Below are 24,495 nucleotides of genomic sequence, written 5' to 3' on the forward strand. Positions count from 1 at the left end.
CTTAAGTTTTCATAAATAGGCCTCAATCGCTACGAACTTTAAAGGCCATCATAACTATAGAAATCCAAGCGAAAAAACAGAAGATGCTTTAACGAGTAAAAGAAAAATATTTGTCGCGTGGTATAAATTTACCTTTTTTACCATGACGTTTCATTTGTATATCCATAATAACACATTAAAAAGGGTGAATACCGATTATACTACGCTGTATTATTATTTCATATTTGTATTTTTTTTATTTTATACCATAAAAATTGCAATAAATTATAGGTATATACTGTTAATTGTAATAACACTAAAATTTCCTCGAGATACATATAATTTATTATTTACATACGTTTCAGATCCATCGTTTGAGTTTTTTGTCATGTGAAATAACATGCTTATTTTTATTTAAAACCAAAGCATATTTATGAACATATAATCCTAACACAATGTAAAAAAACTGACTTACTTGCCATTACCTTATAGGTAGGCAGAGTGGATAGAACGCCAGTACATACTGTCTTTAAAAAAATACTGCGATGTTCGAGAGCTCAATTTCACATATAATAATAAAAAAACTCTTATCCGTACCCCAATGGTGCATAGGGCACTGCGTCATATTAACGCAGTGTTATCATGATCGTTTTACTTATGAAGGAAAGGTGATCAGCACTCCGCTTCAGGTACCAGTCCATGGTAATATTGAATAAATATTACAGTGAAAAAATCACTTATATTTATTTTTACCCCCATTGGGAATCGAACCCGGGACCTCCAGAACGGTAGCCGAGCGTGCTGACCATTACACTACGGAGGCAGACACTACAATTTCACATATACATATGTACAATAGATTTTTATCTAAGAATTATTTACATCTGCTGTTTCATAATCCTTAATTGGCTATCGTATTAACATTTTTTTTAAAAGAGGTGATGACGTCGTGCATTTATACATTATCCATATCATTTGATTTATTTCTTCTTTTGACTGCAAAACATAAATTAAATATAGCCATACATAAAACACCTTTTTTGTAAATCTATTTTTATAATATACGAGATTTTATATGTAAATTGATAAATGTTTTTCTTTGTTCAAAAGTATTATGCATACAGGGAATTCAGTGCCAGGTAATCAGTTTGATTTATTAAATTTTCGAATTAAATTCGGACACAATAAATTAATAATTTAATCCACGGTTTCCATTTTCAAGAGTACCATTTGAACTCATAAATTCTGATTGGATAAAATGAACAAACAAAAGTGACATATAGCATTATTGTCACACAATTACTTACAGCTAAAATATTTATCAAAATATTAAGAGCAACTAATGAATTAAATTTCATCTGTAGCTATTAAAATAAATTACATTCATAGAGTTTTACTGTATTTTCAACATTATGTATTTTTTAAATGTATTTTTATTAGATTTTAATGAATAGATACATCGATTTATGGATAATATTATTTGAAAACAAAAACAAGGAAATAAAGTTCTATAAAACGTTGTATAAAATTATAAATTTAAATTGTAATCTAAAAACAAGAGGATTATTAAATTTTTGCTTCATTTTGGGTAGGTATGGCAATTTTTTTTACTTCATCCGGTCCAAATCGAAGATATGTATTTATTTACAATATTTTAAAATAAGTTTTATTATTAATATGTACATAAATACTTAATTAAACTCTTGATTATTTCTAATATATATCTTACTCGTACAAGCATCACCGAGATGAAGTAATACTTTATTAGAAAAAAAGTCTCGACATTTAAAGGGCTTACAAAATATCATCGGCTGGCTTACTTAATTACTAAGTACATTTTGTCTGAAGTTCTCATAGTTATGTACATATATATCCACATATATTAAAATTACTCGAATGCTTTGAATAAAAGGGGCATTCTATACAAAATGATTATGAGAATTGAAATAAAAGATAAATTTTAATACTTCATATTTTGACCAGATTGTATATATTAAAAAATTTAATATGTATAAAAATATAAAATATAATGAAATATTTTGAGATTCTTTCATTTTGCTGAACTGAATAGTTCCCGAACAAAAATACTGGTACCCGTACAAGGGCTTAATACAATGAGTCCGTTAAAAAAATGAATTTTCAAAAGTGAGTCGGCAAAGTAAAGTACCTACTTTGGCAGTAATTAATGATGGCAAAGAAAATACTAATTGAACTATGAAAATATTTACCTTTTAAGAGCGATGTTTACCTTCGCGGGAACTCCTTTTGCGTTGGACTTTATTTTGACAATTTGGAAACATGCTTATTATACAACTTTTTTTATATTGTCATTTTCTTATCTTTTTTATCGAAACCAAAATTATAGTTAGTGGCATGTTAAAAGTAATTGTCAGTATTATTTGCGAATGTGTGAATGATATAAGTCATTTGACGGAACAGAATATCGTAATAAAGATCTTTTGGATCTTTGTTATAATACATTGATTTATCTTTTAATTATATTTTTAGATGTTATCCCGGCTGTGGTGAGATAGCAGCCATCTTTGTCTTCGTTCATAGCAGGTCCATTCTCGCCATTTTTCACCAAATATGAAGAAGTGTTGCTGGCTTGTTTGTTATTGGCATTTTCAAACGTGGTTACCACAACAGAATCTGAAAAAAAGTGATTATTATTAATTGCTTTACACATTTTTTTATTATTCTCTCGGTCATTTTTTTTTTACTTTCCTCTGCCTTTGTACATATTTACTGATTACCTACTAGCTGCGATCTACAGATCCGATCTTGGGACGCACGCGATCTCTATTACCATGTTGGCATATTACTATATCCGCCTATATAAGCTTACTTCACCAGCTGCTTGAGATTGCGTGCGGTCTTGGATTACGCTGATCGTATTGCGTTCCATATCTCACTTGCCATAAAAAGTATTTTTCTACCAAAAAGACTATTTATTTTAATTAAGTAATAAAAATAAATTTGTATATTTTTAATGTCACAGACATTATAACTTCTACCCTGGAGACAGAATTGAGTTTCAAGAACGCTGAATTCAAAACCATAATTAAGAGAACCATATATGTGCGAGTGGATATGGCAAAGGTAACATAAATCCGTTAATGCGTTAAGAGATCAGATAGATTGTATTGATCATAGTCTGTGGGTAAAGGTCTCAAATTATTTATGAAGAACAAAATAATTTTTTCTTTGCGAAAATTGAAAATTTTCTTATTTTTATACAATAATTGGGAATTCGACAGTTATAAATTCCATCTTCTATCATGGGGATTTAACATAAACAAGCATTTTAAGCAAAAGTAGTTTGTAACAAATTTTCTCACTTAAACTTAAATAAACATATTTTTCTCAGTATAATCTAAGCATAAGGCAATCACAGTTATTTTTTAATAAATGCATCGCTAAAAAATCTATAGAAAAATATCTTCATACCATAATGAAATTATTTGATCAAAATACATACATAAAGAATGGAGATTAAATGAAATAAAGGATATAAAATAAATTCAGATTTGTCTTTTTGAACGCAAAATAAATAATTTGTGTTACAATATTATAAAATAAAAATATTTTTGTACCGCTAATTCATTTAATAATTTATTTTGAGTTTTGGGCAAAATATTGCCATTTATGATGATTGGTGGTGGAAATAAATTTAAACGAAAATTTACAATGGTACATTTATTACTAAATAACTCACTTCTTAAATAAGGTCTCTTGTACATCACCATGAAGTATATTTATTTTTAAAATGTTGTGATACTTTACCACGTTTATAGGTCTGCTCAAAGCATTTAACTAATTTATTTTGTTAATAATTTCTTTACAAAAGAGGAGAAAATTAAGAGGAAATGCCCCATTCAATCTCGAAATAGTATTAAAATTCAATTCACTTTATTACTCTCTAGCACTGGTTTATGGTAGCAAATAACGTTTAAAATGAATTCTGCATTCAAAGCAAATAAATTTATGTACTATAATACCAAGATAGATTTTTCTGTGTTGCATTCCGTTTGAGCAGATTAAGTTCCTACATAATACAAAAAAATAAGCATAAACGACATTAAAATGTTATTTCAATCTCAAAAATATAATATGCTAAAATGGTTGCTTAATTTATCTGCAAACATTAATCACTGTCCTCATTAGAGCGCTTATCCCTTTATAATATAAGCTGAGAGCAGGCGTGTTTATAATTTATAGTAGTTGCTTAGTCAAAACAAAAATGATGCACGGGAAATGTACCATTATTGGGCCACCTATTTTGATATAATAAAAACAAATGGCCTTTTTTTATTCATTACTTATACAAAACAAAAACATGAACAGATAATCAAATTAACAAATTATAATAACTTTGGTCATTGTCTTTATTGGACCTCAGTCTCCATGATTGAACCACTGGGTTTCTCTAATTGGATAAATCCTATCATTTTACTCGTAAACATGTGGTTTAATCAATGTTTCTCATGAAAATAAAAAAGTGTGTCAATAGTAATTAATTTTAGATATATATATATATGTTTCATATATTCTACAACTCTTCTATATACAATATGAATAGTATGATATACTGTTAAGAATATCTACTAAACACACAATATTCCAGTTCAAAAATATGTATATCAATCCCTAATTCTGCTGACAGGTTGTAATGAGAGTTAAGTATAGAGTAGCTGTTTCGAAAAAAAAAATACTCTTAAAAAAAATCGTTTTTATGTAGCTTTTGGAACCTCAAATATTCGACGTTCTCATTTAAGCCTAGTTCTTTTAAAAAAAATCCTTTTCAGATTTCCTTCTTATTTTTGTGTGAAATAAAAGTTTCTGATTCGTATAATTTTTTAAGTCATTTGCATGATTAAAATTGTCCAATGATGGTCGTTTTTAAGTGGTCTATTGATAGAAATAGGTTTGATAACAAATTTTTATTATTTTTTTAAATAAAATTAATACGCATATTTGTTTTTCAAATGAAGTAAATATTATTAGCGATCTACTAACAGTTGATTTGATTTTAATATTTTTTGTTTGACCAACATTACAACACTGCCGTAAATTACTCTTACACCATAACAAGTGAGAATCTGCGTTAAAAGCAGTATGAAAAGGAAGGAGGGTATTTTATAATGCAATTATTGATATACTCTTTGTAAATTTAGTATTTGGTTCGTAACATCTGTACGCGGTCCAATCAAAGCACTGCGCCCTGGTTCAAAGATGGCTACTTTCCTCTCCTGAACATGCTAAGGTATATGCATTTAAATATTTTTTTTTTTTATAAATAATTTAGAAAATACGATTTTATATCATTAACCCGGAGACAAAGTAATCAGTAGTCAGTTAGATTTAAATATTTGCACTGACATTTCTGGAAACTCTAACCGAAACTTCATTTTATATAATAAAATAAGAACTTTGTAGTTTGTTCGCAAATATTTATTTTGACTAATGACCGGGTTTCGTCGTTATCAGACTTGTCTGACTGGTGGAAGGCTATATTAAATAATATGTTATATACACAACAAGGCAGAGGTAGAGCAGAACGCAGTTCTAACATAGCAGGTTTGCTGCAAATTCTTGCTTTGGAGGTGGGGAAAAGGAACAACCCTGATTGTGAGTGTCGAGCTGAGCAGACCATAAGACACATAATGCAGGACTGCAGGGTAAAAAGTTATAACCTTCGGGATATCCATGAGGCGACCCCGGAGGCATTGGACTAGCTGACAAAACTGGAGCCAAGACTCTAATATAGTCTAGGGAGGTTTTGGTAGAAAGAACTAACTGAACGTTGTCAGTCACAATCTGTGAGTGCTCGAACTATTGTCATTTACCTATGTTGAGATATCAATAAAACATCTCAACGAATCTAGTCTAGTAAGATTTTAGCAGAAGAAACTAAATTTTTAGGTAATATATCGAAAATTAAACAAGGTTATTGAATTGAATTCTACTTGTATTTACATAGATATGATATATGTGACGCGTTTCGTCTTATTAAGACATTATCAATCACAAATTGAGTGTTTTATAACATCTTAATAAGACAAAAAGCGTCACATATTGCATATATGTAATTCAAAAAAGAAATCAATCCCATAACCTTGTTTAATTTTGGATATATTACGCAAAAATGAAAAATGGATTCAGCCAACTGTCTGCAGTTACGATAAATAAGAAGGAATCAACTTACTCTTGAAAGCCCCGGTCAAGCGTGGAGCGCGGTAGCTGCCGATGTGCGTGTCCTGCGTGTGGCGGCGGTACGTCGAGTTGAAGCTCGTCTCCAGCGCCTGCGAGCGCGAGCGTCGCGACGCGCGCTGCCCCTCGGGACGTCGGCAGCACAGGTAGCGGTTGAAGTGCTGCCGGAACACGCCGCTCACGCAGTACAGCGCGATCGGGTTCACGCAGGAATTCAAGAAACTGAATAAAAAATCGGTACACAATATTTAAAATATTTTGACCCGTACTGTTAGATAAGTGATACACGATGACCATAAGTTCTATACTTCATGTTTATCAGTTGTTTGTATACACACGCACACGCAAAGACAAACACACACACACACACACACACACACACACACACACACACACACATACAAAAACACATATATGTAAAAAAAAAACAAATATATGTATTACGGCTCTTCAAGCATAGCCTGTGTTGAGCCGAAATACTTACTTGTTTAAACATTTTTTTTTATTTCTAGATTTTATACAATAGATACAACAGTTTACAGTAGAAAGGTTTGACTGTAAAATAATTACGAATATTAAACCTGGACTCTAATAAGTTCTCTTTGATCATGTTTTTAAAAACATGATCACTTTTGGAAATATATATATATATATATATATATATATATATATATATATATATATATATATATATATATATATATATATATATATATATATATATATATATATATATATTTATATATATATATATTTATGTATAAATATATTTATATATAAATATATATATATATATATATATATATATATATATATATATATATATATATATATATATATATATATATATATATATATATATATATATATATATATATATATATATATATATATATATATATATATATATATATATATATATATATATATATATATATATATATATATATATATATATATATATATATATATATAAATAAATACATATATATATATTTATATATATCTATTATCGATAACACTTATCTCGGCATTATTTTCATTTATTTTACCATTAAACTATCCATCATTTCATCATTCATCAACGGATTTCAGTGAACCATTAACTTTTTTATATCTTTCTCAATCTTTCCATCACTGAACCATTACCGTTATGGTAACAAATACATGCTTGATGCATTTTAAATTAACTTGTAGAATCATAAACCTTCAGAAATTGTTACTTATTTAGCAAAAGATAAAATATTAAATTGCATATACACATGCGATTCATTCTTTAAAATTCGTTCATATCGGATTCGTAATAAATGTAAAAGTATGTCATTATCATTAACGTCAAATAAAAAAAAAATCAAATGAAACATAATATTACGATTCATTCTTTTTGAAATCCAACTTGAAATAATTAAATCAAAGATGCCACACACTATTTCTTCAAACCCCAATCGCCCTCCAACAAGTTTAGCTGTCAGAAATAAAATAAAAATTCGATTTCCAAAATGATTGCGATTTCAACGTTTTTCAAAATGACACTGCCTAAAGTTGATTTCGTGAAAGCTAAATGTATGCACTACCATATTCTGCGTTCGATTCGTATTGGAATAACATAGGTTATATAGCATTGTGTCGGGTTGTAGTCCCATGGTAAGTGTCGTAGACTCTTAAGTCTGAACTCTGAACCCACTCTACTACAATCCAAAAAGATCCAAAAAAATATTGCTACATGCGTGTAAAGTGATCACATAGCCAGTCCATCAGTCATAAGACATCCATGTTCTTATTCATTTATGTTGAGATTTCAACATGTAAAAACCTTCACCGTTAGCTCCTTCACTCTATATACAATATATTTAACGAATCTGGAAGGCGGGACTGATCACCATGCCTACATATATTGTTGCGGTGCCATATGCACAAATCGAGTGCGAGTAGATGCCAGAAGAATGACCCCAAACATCAATATCCATCGTCGCATTTTTTAAGAAGTTTTTCGTTTGTTTATTGAAAAATTACGCATGTGAAATATCTTGTCTTACAAAATCATATTTTAATTCCAGATTTATTCCGAAAGACCTCTTTTCTATTTAGAAATGTATTTTACCATACTATTTATTAAATCATACACGGTGTTTTTATGAAACATAAGGTGTTTTTATATATTCAATTTTGTATGAAATAAACATCCATCATTTTGATATACTCGAGTAAAACCATAATATCGCACACTTGATATGGCTTTAAGGAAAAAAAATGGCTCAAGCACATCAATTTACTTTTTGTAGGGATAAATAAACTTCTCCGCGATAACAAAACATTTCACAGGACGAATACAGCTCAAATAATAGTATTTCAGCACAACTTGTAAAAAATGTCTCAGAGAGCGCTTCGCTGTATACTCGCAAAAATTTGTACTAACACAAATTGTCATGAAGAAAATCTAAATGTTGATTTATGGAATACCGTGATAATATTTCTATATTTTCGTGAATTTATCGCGAAAAAATGCAAAACTCCTTGTCCAATGATGCTTTACCCTTTAAATATTTGTAAGTCTAGATTTAATGTAAATTTATAAGGATCTAACCAGCGTTTGAAGAGGATTTATATTTTAAAGGTGTATCACTGAATGTGTTAAGGAATATTATGGTTTACGAGTGTGTAACATACATACATACTTGCTCTACTTAATTATTCTACATAGGTACTCAATTTATTATGTAATGCTAGTAGCCTTTACCGTTGATTATGATAGACACATACCTAAGCGAGATATGTGAGGTGAAAATATACATTAAAATATTTTTCGCATTTATAATTTACATACTTAAAATCCATTCGAACAAAAATGAAAGAGACGCTTTAAAAATTCTCAGGTTAAGGAAAAAAAATCTATTCACTAAAAGAAATTCGATATATACTTTCAAATGAAACTAAAACTATGCGTTTAAAGTAACAGTAAATTCCCCAAAAAATAAAAATACATACAATAAACGTATACTCATAACATATTTTGTAATAATTTTAAATAATAAAATTTTCTTTCTGTCAACGATTTATCATTTGCCCATCTCATATTTTTTTAAGGGTGGCATAATTTTACCCTTCTGCTTATACGTTGATGTTAAACAAAGCACTTATAAAATAGAAGTTGAATAAAAATATTTTTTTGTGTACATATTAATCTGTGAATAAAAGAAACGCTAAAAATTAAAATATTTTAAATGTGATAAAAATATTGATACAATTTTCAACGTAAAGCTAAGCTGTCTTGCGTATTGTCTTCTTATGGAATTGAACAAGTAAAATGTTCGACCGCCATCTGTGATCATGATAGGGGTTCAAACATACAATCAAACGAGAGATGGTTGGTAAAAAACAATCAACAGAAGTCGTGAGGTGATTACATTTGGTTTGATAAATTTTTCGCCCAAGGTCGAGTCAAAGACTTAGTAGACTGGTAGAGTTGCTAATGTGATATTAAAATTTTCAATGTTAGCAATTATTTTTTTCGAACATATACCATAATTATTATTTTTTAACTGTTTCCTGTGTCAGAAATATGTAATGCGTGGGATAAGCTTAATGTGGTCATTTTGACATCTCGACATACATGAAGAAGAATATGGAAGTCTGGGAAACTATAGGGCTTATGACTTGTCCTGGGCTGGTTTAGTGATAACTTTACACACGTGTATTCACCATTCTACCCATGATTGATACCACACTACTAAAAATTTTGGAACTCCTACGTGTTTTATAAATCTTATGGTGCTTTATCTGTGAGTTCACTGGGGCCATGAATGGTGGGTTTGAAAAAAAAATATTTTACACACTTGAATAAGCAAATTATTTTGCATACTTGAAGTCTTGATATGTGATTGTAAAATAAAGTAAAATCCATGTAAATATTTTTTTCTTGTAAAATATTATAAACTAATAATTTGTGCTGCAAATTATCAGGTTTTTTCTCCATGTAAGGGCGCTTGCAGCACCACACGGAATTTTTCTGTCCGGCAGTCCGGTTAGCATGATAAAATGGATGATTGGCTTGGATTGGCTTGTGCTTTTGGCTGTCTTTTTTCGGATCGGTGCGCTTGATCGGTGCGTGATCACAGTACGCGTAAATTCGATCACGTTAAAGTGTTGTAGTCGCTTTCATTAAAAAAACGGCAGTGCGGACGGTTAAATTCCATGTAGTGCATAAGCGCTGTAACGCGGTTTTTCACGGATGTATTTTTTGTTTTTAAATTTTCAAAATCAAGTGTACGAATTAATGCTAACGTAATTACGATCTCTATGTATATAATTCGTAAAAATTATAAAATATGGTATTGTAATAAACATTTAAATGTTAGCTGCATATTTTTTTTAGTAAAAAGCTGTATGAAGTGAGTTCCTGGACCTTTCTTATTTAAAAAGAAGCCCTGCAAATTATCGTTCAAAATAGTAACTACTCTAAGTACTTAAATTTCAATTATATTATTTGTACGATTACCTGAAACAAAATCCCACGATTCGAAGAGCGTGCCACCATTCGTCATAGTCTTCCTTAGAAGTAGGATGCAGATGAAACCAGAGCATGAAAATGTGATATGGAAGGAAGCACACCACGAACACTGGAAAAAATATAAATAAATACATGAAAACTGAAAAGACAAGTAAACATTGAGCAAATGAATTGTGATCTGAGATAATAATAATAATAAATGTTCTATAAATAATAAAATATCTAATAAAATCTAATAAAATATTTTGTAAATAATAAAATGTATAATAAAATATTCTGTTTTTGTTGATACAAAACCACCGTTCTCACCCCCATATGTAGCTCATGGTGGATATAATAATAAATAATAAAACCCTTATCCGCACCCCAATGGTGCATAGGGCACTGCGTCATATAAACGCAGTGTTATATTGATCGTTTACACATGAAAGAAAGGTGATCAGCCCTCCGCTTCAGGTACCAGTCCAGGGTAATATTGAATAAATATGACTGTGAAAAAATCACTTGTATTTATTTTACCCCCCTTGGGAATCGAACCCGGGACCTCCAGAACGGTAGCCGAGCGTGCTGACTATTACACTACGGAGGCGGACATACAATACAAAAATAATCTGAGATACAATACAAAAAATATTATGAAGCTAATATAAATTAAACATTAATTTTTTGTTTATAGATGTACAATGTTTACATGTTAAAATCAAACACTGTTTTTTTATTCCACTAAATTGTATTTCACTGTTAAAAAACACATCAACATCAAATTTGTGTCAACTGTTTTGCCTCGTTATGGCATTTTCAAACAAATGTGTGTTGTTTAACAATGAAATACAATTTAGTAGACTCGAAAAATCAGTGTTTGAATTAAATGGAGTTCTACAAATTTATCACCAAATCTATACATAAATTCTTATTTAGGTGTACGTATATATCGGTCCGCCTCCGTAGTGTAATGGTTAGCATGCTCGCCTACCGTTCTGGAGGTCAGGGGGGTTAATAAATATAAGTGATTTTTTCACTCTAAAATTTTTTCATTATTGCACTGGACTGGTACCTGAAGTGGAGGGCTGATTACCTTTCCTTCATGTGTAAACGATCGAGATAACACTGCGTTTATATGAAGCAGTGCCCTATGCACCATTGGGGTGCGGTAAGGGATTTATTTTTATTTATTATATATATCGGTAGGATGTTACCATACAATATGAAGTCTTATTACTGTTTGAATAATTAAATATTTAAATCTGGTTTTTATTCAAATCGGGTAATTGAAATGAATGGTGGTACAATATTAAAACTTTGATTGTAAGGAACTGTGGAATAATTATCATGCCACAACAGTTATAAAAACCGCAAAGTACCCAAACATTTCAACGCTAGACTTTTATTGATTCTAATGACTGTCCCTGAAATTAATTTATTAGTTGGTTAATTGTTAATCTGATAAAATAAGTCAGCAACTTATCTAATTTTTATTTAACCATCGAAATAAGTGGGCAAGAAAGAAGTATATCAAAGTATTCTGATAATAAATAAGTAAATATCAAACGATATTTGCTTTGAATGCGTACATAACATATATACATATTCGGTACATATACTAGAGTAAGTGTCAATATAATCATATTATTTTTTGACATCTCATCAAAGATGAAGAAGAATATGGAAGTCTGGGCATTTAAGGGGCTGACGACCGTCATAGGCTGGTTTAAGTGATCACTTTACACACGTGTAACATTCACCAATTCTACCCATTATTGACAACCACACTACTCAAATTCTTAGAAGTTCTATATATATGAAACAATTTTGAAACAGTATTCTTGAATCACTAGAACTTCACTAGAGACATCTATTGGTGAGATGAAAAGAAGCTTTTTTAATGATCAGACTTATTATTATATTTAGCCTATGACGGTCATCAGCCCCGTAAATGCCTAGACTTCCATATTCTTCTTCATCTTTGATGAGATGTCAAAAAATAATATGAAAATAACTCCTGTAATTGGAGATAGACCAGATTTTGTGAACAAGTATTTGGACACACTCAAAATATTGTAAATGTAATCATCCTTTCTATTCCTATTCTTAAAAATTCGGCATAATAAAGTAAGCAGGCATTCATTGATGCCCTATTCGACCCAAGTTTCACGTAATATTTTAGCAAAAAAACAAAAATTACATGAACTTTTTACAGTTATCATTGAGGTCACATATTCTAAAAGTGAAACACGGTAGTCTGATTCAGCCTGTTACTATATTATAAGATGAAACAAACTCCGTTTACAGTCAATATAATTGATATAGAGTGGTTTTGGGATAAGAAAAAGGAAATTTAAAAAATAAATATATAACTCCTGTACTTCGGGGACCAGAACAGGGTAATATTAAATAAATATTACAGTGTCAAAACACTAATATTTATTTCATCTCCCCTCCCCATGAGAAAAAAACCAGGGACCTCTAGCACGGTAGCTTAACACGCTAACTATTATACCACGGAAGGGAACATTAATTACGAAAAGTGAAATAATGAAGCCTGAACTAAATCAGATATTAAATAACTTAAAACAATGATATTGACAAAAGTAATATGCAGTGAATTAAAACGAGCAACTGAATACAAATTATCTGTTTAATATGAACAAGTAGAGTTTAATTATAATTTAGTATCACAAACGTCCCATGCATACGAACGTGTTTGTTTATTCACCAAAATAGGAATATATGTAAAGCATTTGGCACCTTATAGAATAACCTGTTAGCTGTAAATCAGTGTTTTCTGTGATAAATCGGTCCGGAGTCGAGAAATATCATTAAACATTTATGGTCGAGTTCGTGGTAACAGTAAAATGTAATTGAATATCAGAGAAACCATTCAAAGTTGAAATTATGTTATTCCACTCTAACACTTTATAAAACGACATGTCAACATATCTAGAAAATGTTTATTTTAATGAAAATAAAATTTGTAGTAGAGCACCAAAATACAATACAAAACAATTAAAAATATAACTTAAAATATTTGGGAACCAAAAACTTAATAACCTTTCAACAGATATAAAACAAATTGAGGACATTAAAATGCTTAAAAAATAAATTAAATGACTAAACAATCAATATGTATTGGTTGAAGAAAAATAAATTATATCACCCTCAAACATAAACAATAAATTAAAAGTGTAAGTCCCTCTCCGAGCACAAGAGCTTAGTCTCTTTATAGGAGAAAACAGTGTAATTAATTTTAAGAATGTATAGTAAAGAGTCTAGAAAATTAATCAAATTATCAGAAATAAACTATCGTTACTTAAATAAAAATATGAAAATAAAACAAAAATACACATTTTTTTACTTGTAAGTTTAAAAAAAATATTTATATCTTGGAGAGAATCTCACATCCATTCACAAAGGTCTCTCCGAATATAAAAAAAAAAACTTACAAATGTTTACCGTAAATGTCGCGTTTAAAGTGTATTTACATATATAAAATAAAATAAAATATTTAAAATAATGAGGTTGAAATTTACTACATGTAAATAACATTCTGAAATTTGAGAAATGTGATTTCCAGTTACAGGTAGAATAATGAATTTTAATAACTATCGTAAATCTTGGAAATATACAAACTCCCATATCCCCTACTCAGAAAACCTATTCATCGGAGTCCATATATGAATAATAACTTCTACATATTATATTAAATGTTAAATTAAGACAAATTTGTGTTATTAATATACTGTTTTTCTTAACATTTCTGAGATTTTATTTATTGTTTCGGCATTAACTTTGTGGTAAGACATGTTACAATGATTAAAGAAAACACTTTGTTTTTTACCAGTTTACTCTAGTGGTAAAAAACGAAGTGTTTTCTTTAATCATTGTTACATTTCTGAGTATAAAATTATATAAGCAGACCTATAATTGCAACCATTTTTTCACATGTTTTTTTATTTATTTTAAAAAGTCTGACTTTCCTCATTTACTAACGAATTCTAATGGCTACCTACGGAAGTATCTTTTATATTTTACGTCAGCCGAAAAAATATTTACACTTTTATATCCAAGTAATTGCCCTCCAAACTTTGTACTTTATGTAAACTTATTAGAAAGGATAATATTTACGGGGTAATTTTACCCTGTAAATTTTTAGCAGGAACTTAAGTTAATTGTTTGCTCAGCTTTCTCAGACAATTTAGAATAAAACAAATTTCAATTCAAATTAAATTATCGCTCTGGCGGAAGCAAATTTTGTTGAGTTTATTTATTCTTTAACTAGTAGTTTTGTCATTCTCTTTGTCTTCCTGAACGTGACATTGCAATGTTTTATGCAATGCACATTATATATATATATATATATATATATATATATATATATATATATATATATATATATATATATATATATATATATATATATATATATATATATATATATATATATATATATATATATATATATATATATATATATATATATATATATATATATATATATATATATATATATATATATATATATATATATATATATATATATATATATATATCAGACAAGAACACATGAGCAAGACGTGCGAAAGGTAGGCGATTATAAATACTTGCGCAGTTCACGCTTTGGCCACCTCTGATGTCCGTGTTGAGACATTTTATTTAACTATATAGATTATATAGATTAAATAAATTTAATTGATTGGAAACTGATTGCACGATAATTCTTCACGAAAAAAGACTTATCCACCAAATATCTCAAAATGCTGTACCAAATCTGACAATGTAGATCAGGCATAAGAAAATTTCAAATCTGAATTATTTATTGATTTGGCGTTTAATTTATGGAACTCTATTTTAATTTTTGTATTAATTGTTAAATCAAATACAGATTTTTGAGTCAACTAAGTTGTATTTTATTGTTAAAAAACACATAAAAATTTATATTGTCACAATGTTAATTTTTAGGTATTTTTTAAAAATAAAATACAACTTGGTAGATTCAAAAATCTGTTTGATTTAACAATAAAAAAAATTAAACCCTCATCCGCACACAATGGTGCATAGGGCACTGCGTCATATAAACGCAGTGTTATCTTGATCGTTAACTCATGAAGGAAAGGTGATCAGCCTTCCGCTTCAGGTACAAGTCCAGGGTAATATTGAATAAATATTAGAGTGAAAAAATCACTTATATTTATTTGACCTCCCCCCCTGGGAATCGAACCCGGGACCTCAAGAACGGTAGCGGAGCGTGCTGACCATTACACTACGGAAGCGGACAATAAATACATAAATTAAATCTAATATTGACAATGCTGCTAAAGAGATTCTAAGGAAACGCACTGTAAATATGAGATGTATGTGTGCAAAGAGACAAACAAACCCTTGGTTTACTTACGAAATCAAGAAACCCGCCGAAGTAAATAAGAAAAGATATTTGAAATAAAGAGACTGACCCTAATCAAAAGAATATGCTAAATATGTGACAGTAACAAACCGAGTGAACTCGGTTATAAATAAAATCAAGCAAGACTTAATGAGATTCACAAAAGAAATGGAGTTCGACCTGTATGGAGCCCAAAAAGAAGTCTGGAAGACGTTGAGGAAATGTAAAAATACCTTTAAATTAATAAACACAAACATCAAAAGTAACTATTAAACAGTGGAAAGACTTTTTAAAATAACCTTTTAACACGGCAGAAGAATGTCAAGATCATTTCATACATAACAACAGTACGGAAGAGGTCACTGAATTCGAAGTAAAAAGGGCAGTCAAAGGACTACAGAATAGAAAATCATCCGGGCTAGACTACATTTATTAGATACTTTAGTGTCTCACTGGATATTTCATCATTGCAACGGAGGGCTGATGGTATACATAGCTTGTGCAGAATAAAATATATCGGAAGTATTTCAAAAATGTTTCGACTATGATTATTTAAACACAGCATAACGTTTATTCCTTGTAGACTTTTGGTATTAAGGAGTTTTCTTTATCAATGTCATTAGCAGTCTTATGCTAATTCGGTTCTAATTAAGATATTAAACAATCCATTTTAAGAAAACAAGGAAGTTTAATGGAGCAGTTTTGGAATTTCAATGACTGTTTCCACGGTAATTATGCTGAAGAAATTAAAATAACGGTGATCAAATAAAAGGTTATTTAAATACGCATCGTCAGTTTTCCGCAAGGACTTTTTAATCTTACAATTTAAAGAGTCCTTTTAGAAATCACGTTTTATGGGAAAGATTGTAAAGAATGATAATATATTTTTTTGTTTTATCTAAATATTAATATATTTATATATATATATATATATATATATATATTCGTATATATATATACATATATATATATATATATATATATATATATATATATATATCGTATATATATATACATATATATATATATATATATATATATATATATATATATATATATATATATATATATATATATATATATATATATATATATATATATATATATATATATATATATATATATATATATATATATATATATATATATATATATATATATATATATATATATAATATATATATATATATATATATATATATATATATATATATATATATATATATATATATATATATATATATATATATATTTGTATAAATATATACATATATATATATATATATATATATATATATATATATATATATATATATATATAATATATATATATATATATATATATATATATATATATATATATATATATATATATATATATATATATTGGGTTGATGCAAAAGTTTTGACCGTTTTTTACATATATTTTTTTTTAATTTTTTTTTCTTGTGTATTATTTATTTAATAAATTATATAATTTCCATCAGTTCTTTTAACCTTCTCCCATCTTTCTATCAACTTATTAATACCAGTAGTATAAAATTCCGTGGATTTTAATGCGAAAAATGAAGTAAGGGATGTTTTTACCTGCTGTATTGAATAATTTTTTTCATCATTTAAATTTTTTTGCAGTGATCGGAATAAATAAAAATCAGAAAGAGCAAGATCTGGAATTCTCCAGATCTTGCTCTTTCTGATTTTTATGCTACAGTGGATGCTTGATAACATCCCAATTCAACTCATTTAGCTTGCGTTGGGTCATCATAGCCACATGTGGTCGCGCGTTGTCGTGATGAAACACTGACCCTTTTCTGTTTACCAATTCTGGTCTATCCTTTTGAAGGACCATGTTCAATTTGGATAATTGCTGACAATATTGTTCTGCTGTACTTGTCTTATTGTGTTCCAAGAGTTCAAAATACACAATACCCTTATTATTCCACCAAACACAAAGTATAACTTTTTTTATGGATTTCGGCCTTCGAAGTTGTTAATGGGGCTTGTCCAGGTATAGTCCAATGTCTTTTTCTTGTCACGTTGTTGTACACGACCCATTTCTCATCTCCCGTCACCAAACGATGCAAAAAAGGTTCATGTTTTTGTCTCGCACTCAAAGCAACGCGCGTTGAAACACGATCCAATAAATTGGTAGCCGACAATTGATGAGGTATCCAAACGTCGTACCGCGAAACCATTTCCATACGCTTCAAATGTCTTAATGCGATTGTTTGGTTGACTCCCATCATTGACACAATCTCCCTGATGGTTAGACGTGGATTGGTGTCAATTATGACTTTTAATTCGTCGTCATCAGACTTCAATGGCCGCCCGGTACGTGGTTTATCAATGAGTGAAAAATCTCCAGATCGGAATTTTGCAAACCATCTTCGTACCTGTCGAACTTTGATGACATCTGTTCCATACACTTCACAAATGTTTTTGGTTGCCACACTCGCGGTATTGTCTTTACGGAATTCATAACGTAAACAATGACGTAAATGCACTTTATCGAACGACATTTTGAAAAAATACAAGGGGTTATTACTGTACTCTGGCCAGGCCAAAACTGAATAGAAAGTAGAGGGAAAGCATCCTTTATACAATGGAATCATAAAAAAAGAAGATACTATTCATAATTTATGAAATTTTTTTTTTTACCTGGGATCATAAAAAACGGTCATTACTTTTGCATCAACCCAATATATATATATATATATATATATATATATATATATATATATATATATATATATATATATATATATATATATATATATATATATATATATATATATATATATATATATATTTATACATATATATATTAATATTAATATATATATATATATTTATATATATATATATATATATATATATATATATATATATATATATATATATATATATATATATATATATATATATATATATATATTTATATATATATATATATATATATATACATATATATATATATATATATATATATATATATATATATATATATATATATATATATATATATATATATATATATATATATATATATATATATATATATATATATATATATATATATATATATATATATATATATATTTATATATATATGTATATATATATATATATATATAAATTTATATTTATATGTATATATATATATATATATATATATATATATATATATATATAAATATATACATGTATATATATATATATATATATATATATATATATATATATATACATATATATATATATATATATATATACATATATATATATATATATATATATATATATATATATATATATATATATATATATATATATATATATTTATATATATATATATATATATATATATATATATATATATATATATATATATATATATATTTATATATATATGTATATATATATATATATATATAAATTTATATTTATATGTATATATATATATATATTTATATATATATATATATATATATATATATATATAAATATATATATATATATATATATATATATATATATATATATATATATATATATATATATATATATATATATATATATATATATATATACTTATATATATATATATATATATATATATATATATATATATATATATATATATATATATATATATATATGTATATATATATATATATATATATATATATATATATACATGTATTATAAATAAGATTAGCAGAGATAAGCACTATCGATAAAATTAAGAAAAATGTGTTGAGATGGTTTGGACGTGTGGAACGTATGAGTTAGGAAAAAACAGTAAACAAGTTCATGAGGCGAATTCAGTTAGAAAAAGAAGCAGAGGAAGACCGAAGAAAACTTGGCATGATCAGATATGTCAAATATTTCAGTCAGGAAATGTCAGGAGTGGAAATAATCGGTGGGTATTTATGTGTGGAAAGTTAGTTGAAAGAAAGTGGAGTTGTATTTTTCTCTCTGCCTACCTCTTCGGGGTAAAGGCGTGATGGTTAGTTTGTTTTTTGTTTATTTTTTTTTTAAATAAAGAAGTTATTAAAATAACTAGTAACTGGTAATAAATACATAGGGAACAAATAATCACTCAATGGTAAAATCCAGTATTTGAGTACTAGTAGAGAGTCCGAACTTAAAAATCATAAAACTAAATTATTCTTCGGATTGGACTGATCTTATTTACTACTAGTATTGTTGTAATCGTCTTGGTCTCCGAAATAGTAAAGAAGTGGTTATCACTTTCTAAACATGTGAAGGAAGTCGGTTGACGTCAAATGGTATAAGATTTTTTCCTTTATCTTAATACTAATCTAGTCATCTAAAAATAAGGTGTCATAATTCCTAATTAAATACCCATGTTTCACACAAAATATAATAAAAATGAGCGCTGCTGGTATCGCCTGGAATTATAATAAATTTTCCGTAAGATGTTATCATAAAATATAACAACCCTTAGGAATGCTTGCAAGTTTATTTGTAAACAATTCTATAGGACGGAATGGCATAACGTTAATTAACACGTAATTTTATTTTACGTCTTAAAGGATTTAAAGAAATAATCACGGATTTTATCAACTAAACAACATACTTTGCAAAACATTGTTTTGGAAAATAAGCTTCAACAAAATAAATAATGTAACAAAGGGATAAAATTTTCATTTCCGGATAATTGACATGGAAGAACATTGTTAAGTCTTTCGTTAAATTTCTGTTTCCCTTTACAGAAATCAGGAATAATATTAACAAGGAAATGTATTTTTATTTTTGAATTTACAATAAAAAACCTTTCTTTTCTTGAAACGTCTAGAAACACATGAAACAATTAATAGAAAAATAAACAGTTTTTTTTACAATAGACGCAAGATATTTTCCGACGGAATGTAAGTATTATTTGTTATTTTAAAAACTTAACAATTTTATAAAACCACTTATTGAGTTTGATTTCATTACACACGAGTAGTTCGGAAAACCACAGTTGTTTTTATCGACAGGTGATTAGAAAAACATTTTGTCGATGTTTTTGTGATCATGCCTTATCTGTTCATTGTAATAAACTACCAGTTATTATTTTGTTAGCTCATAGCTGCCATTGTCCACTGACCGAAAAGCGAGCTTATTAAATTCATTGATAACCTCAGCCTCGCTCAAAGTTTATTTGTTCGGTTTGTATTTTCCTTTTCGGTTTATTAATTTTCTGATTCGGTTTCTTCGTCTCCTCTTCAATCATACTATTATTCTCTTAAAATTACTATTGTAAGATTTCTAATTGTGTAATGGAAACGTCTACGGTACCTGCGTATGTATAATATAATCATAAAATACTTGATGCTTATTTAAGTTCGAAATAACGTCAGTTAAACACAACCAATACAACTAACTATATTTAGAATTTATAAAATAGACCCAATAATGAAATAAATATTGAACAAAAAACCGCATAGTGATATTATTTTTGACTAAAATCGAAATTCCATTTAATAATAATGCCAAAACCATTTGCGTTGTTAAACTCAAAGAAAATTCATAATTGAGATATAAAATGATCACATATAATTTTCACTGAAATTTTAAAGAAAATCATAACGTTTCTTTACCAAAAGATCTGCTATTTTTAATTAGTTTCGAATTCTAAATTTCTGAATTTTATTTCACTACTTAAACTAACGTCTTTTCAATAGTAATATGTACTTCACATATTAGTACAATAATGTCGTTATCATCAAAATTAAGTGGTAGCAGCAGTTAGTTCTAACCCTTATATTCTCCCAATAGTGTATAAGCCACCGCATAAATTTTGAGCAGTGTTTACTTGATCGTGAATTATATTATGTATGTGTTCAGCCCCGCGTTTTGGAATCATTTCTGGACAAAATTAGAAAATTTAAAATTGCATTTTTTCCAATCCCATGAAAATTGAAGTCAAAACCAAATGCACGATAGCTTAACCACAGTATTTTATCCACTAATTTCATCTTTAATAATATAAAAAAAATTGTCACCACTGCGTCTTGAATTCATTCCTAGGCAATTTAGTAAAATTTAAGAGTGATTAAAATCTCTTCGTTTTCATTCAAACCCCCGGGAATTGAACTTTGAACTATATACACGGTAGCTAAATGCTGTAACCACTATACTCTTGGCGTGATTTTTTTAACTGGAATTGGTTTTAAAAAAGTATATATACGATCATTTAAATGAAATTGCCATTGTATTTATTCGGCTACGCCACTGATTTAAAATGTTTCGTTATTTAATAGAAAAAAGTCTAACAGAATATTAATTTTGAATACTGGACATACAAGCAAAGTAACATTTATTTCTGTGTTGGACTTCTGGCTCAAAAGGGAAGGAATCCTTCCGTCCCAACAAAGCTAAGCGATTCGTATCTACAGAGGTAAATCCTTTGGGTCAACAGAGGAAGACCCTTCAGGTTAACAAAATAAAGCCTTCCATAGTGCGGAATCCGCACTAATCAGCCTTTTGTGGCTGAGATTTTTCCATATTTTTTTTATATTTAGAAATTTAAGAGTGATTAAAATCTCTTCGTTTTCATTCAAACCCCCGGGAATTGAACTTTGAACTATATACACGGTAGCTAAATGCTGTAACCACTATACTCTTGGCGTGATTTTTTTAACTGGAATTGGTTTTAAAAAAGTATATATACGATCATTTAAATGAAATTGCCATTGTATTTATTCGGCTACGCCACTGATTTAAAATGTTTCGTTATTTAATAGAAAAAAGTCTAACAGAATATTAATTTTGAATACTGGACATACAAGCAAAGTAACATTTATTTCTGTGTTGGACTTCTGGCTCAAAAGGGAAGGAATCCTTCCGTCCCAACAAAGCTAAGCGATTCGTATCTACAGAGGTAAATCCTTTGGGTCAACAGAGGAAGACCCTTCAGGTTAACAAAATAAAGCCTTCCATAGTGCGGAATCCGCACTAATCAGCCTTTTGTGGCTGAGATTTTTCCATATTTTTTTTATATTTAGAAATATTTAGAAATTTTATATTTAGAAATTAATCGATTGAAGAAGAAATCTCATTTGTAATTAAAAATTACTTCATAATAATATAACTCAAATACAGCGTGAATTAAATATAACTCACATGGCGTTCAACGTGTTAATTTTGTATACTTATGTACTTACCAACCACGAAGGCCAGTACCATTCGCGCCACGTGCCGCCGAGCGCGAACCTGCGCGCCGGATTGTGCGCCGCGCAGTGCTCCGGGCAGCTCGCGGGCGCTCGCTTGCAGGCGTCGTGCCATAAGTATGTAAAAACATGCTATAACCGATAGTGGTAGGAAGAAATATATGAGGGCCTTTGCGATCACGTTGCACCTGGAATAAAAACCCGATTGTAAAAAACAAATCACCAATATTGACAATACACCAACTAAAAAATACAGCAACAAAAATACACCAAATAAAAAACAATGCACCAACATTTTGAGTGTGTCCAGATACTTATTCACAAATCTGGATTATCTCAAATCAATAGCCATTTTTTACACTATTTTTGACATCTCAACATGGATGCATAAGAATATGAGTCTGGGCACTTTACAGGGCGTATGACCGTCATAGGCTGGCTTAAGTGATCGCTTTACACTTTACACTTTTCTTATTCATCTATTTTGGGATGTCAATCTCAACATAGATGAATAAGAATATGAGTCTGGGCACTTTACAGGGCGTATGACCGTCATAGGCTGGCTTTGAAGTGACCGCTTTACACGCGTGTAACATTCACCAATTCTACCCATGATTGACAACCACACTACTCAAATTCTTGAAATTTCTAAATTTATGATCCAATTTTGAACCATTGTACAAGAATCACTTGAATTTTCACAAGCACAAAAACAAAATATAACTCCTATGATTGGAGGTAATCCAGATTTGTGAACTAGTATTTGGACACACTCAAATTGTTATTAAATAAGTTTGCGTGTAGTAAAATGTGAAGTGTAGAGAAATGGGCTGTATTGACAACCACACTACTCAAATTCATGGAACTTCTAGATATATTAATCTAGATCATTTAAGCCAGCCTTTGACGGTTGTAAGCCTTTAGAATGTACAGACTTTTATTTTTTTCTTCATCTATGTTGAGATGTCTAAAATAATGGCTTTTTTTTTAATTTTCATTAACCGATATCATTTTTACGGTCCCTTCCCTGTACCCTGTATAGCCCAGTCGGTATGTACCGTAAAAAATGATAAAATGTAAAGATACATTGATGAAATTTTGAAAAAAAAAATGTTTTTTCTTAACTATCCAGAAATTTGGTGGAATATTGTTCACATTCATTTAATATTATTTTAGGATAATAGGTGTATTATTTATAGCTGTACACGGTTTTCGTTACAAAATATGCTAATCTTTTT

The 24,495-nt window shown here is 28.7% G+C and overlaps 1 protein-coding gene across 1 annotated transcript in view; it reads right to left on the minus strand.

Annotated features, from left to right (window-relative positions):
* Window positions 1-2,214: 2,214 nt before the first annotated feature.
* Window positions 2,215-24,495, minus strand: part of LOC148301338 (neuropeptide CCHamide-2 receptor-like) — a 52,395-nt gene continuing 30,114 nt past the window's right edge. The window contains exons 4-7 of the mRNA XM_088273428.1: window positions 23,252-23,445; window positions 10,688-10,808; window positions 6,188-6,414; window positions 2,215-2,631 (exon numbers count right to left, since the gene is read on the minus strand). Of these exons, the coding sequence (XP_088129554.1) occupies window positions 2,465-2,631; window positions 6,188-6,414; window positions 10,688-10,808; window positions 23,252-23,445 (709 nt within the window). The 3' untranslated portion in view covers window positions 2,215-2,464. The remainder of the gene's footprint in view (window positions 2,632-6,187; window positions 6,415-10,687; window positions 10,809-23,251; window positions 23,446-24,495) is intronic.

Source organism: Brachycentrus maculatus, unplaced genomic scaffold (assembly GCF_059751285.1).
Source record: "Brachycentrus maculatus isolate JH-2025_06_01 unplaced genomic scaffold, ASM5975128v1 h1tg000574l, whole genome shotgun sequence".
Classification (NCBI taxonomy): domain Eukaryota; kingdom Metazoa; phylum Arthropoda; class Insecta; order Trichoptera; family Brachycentridae; genus Brachycentrus; species Brachycentrus maculatus.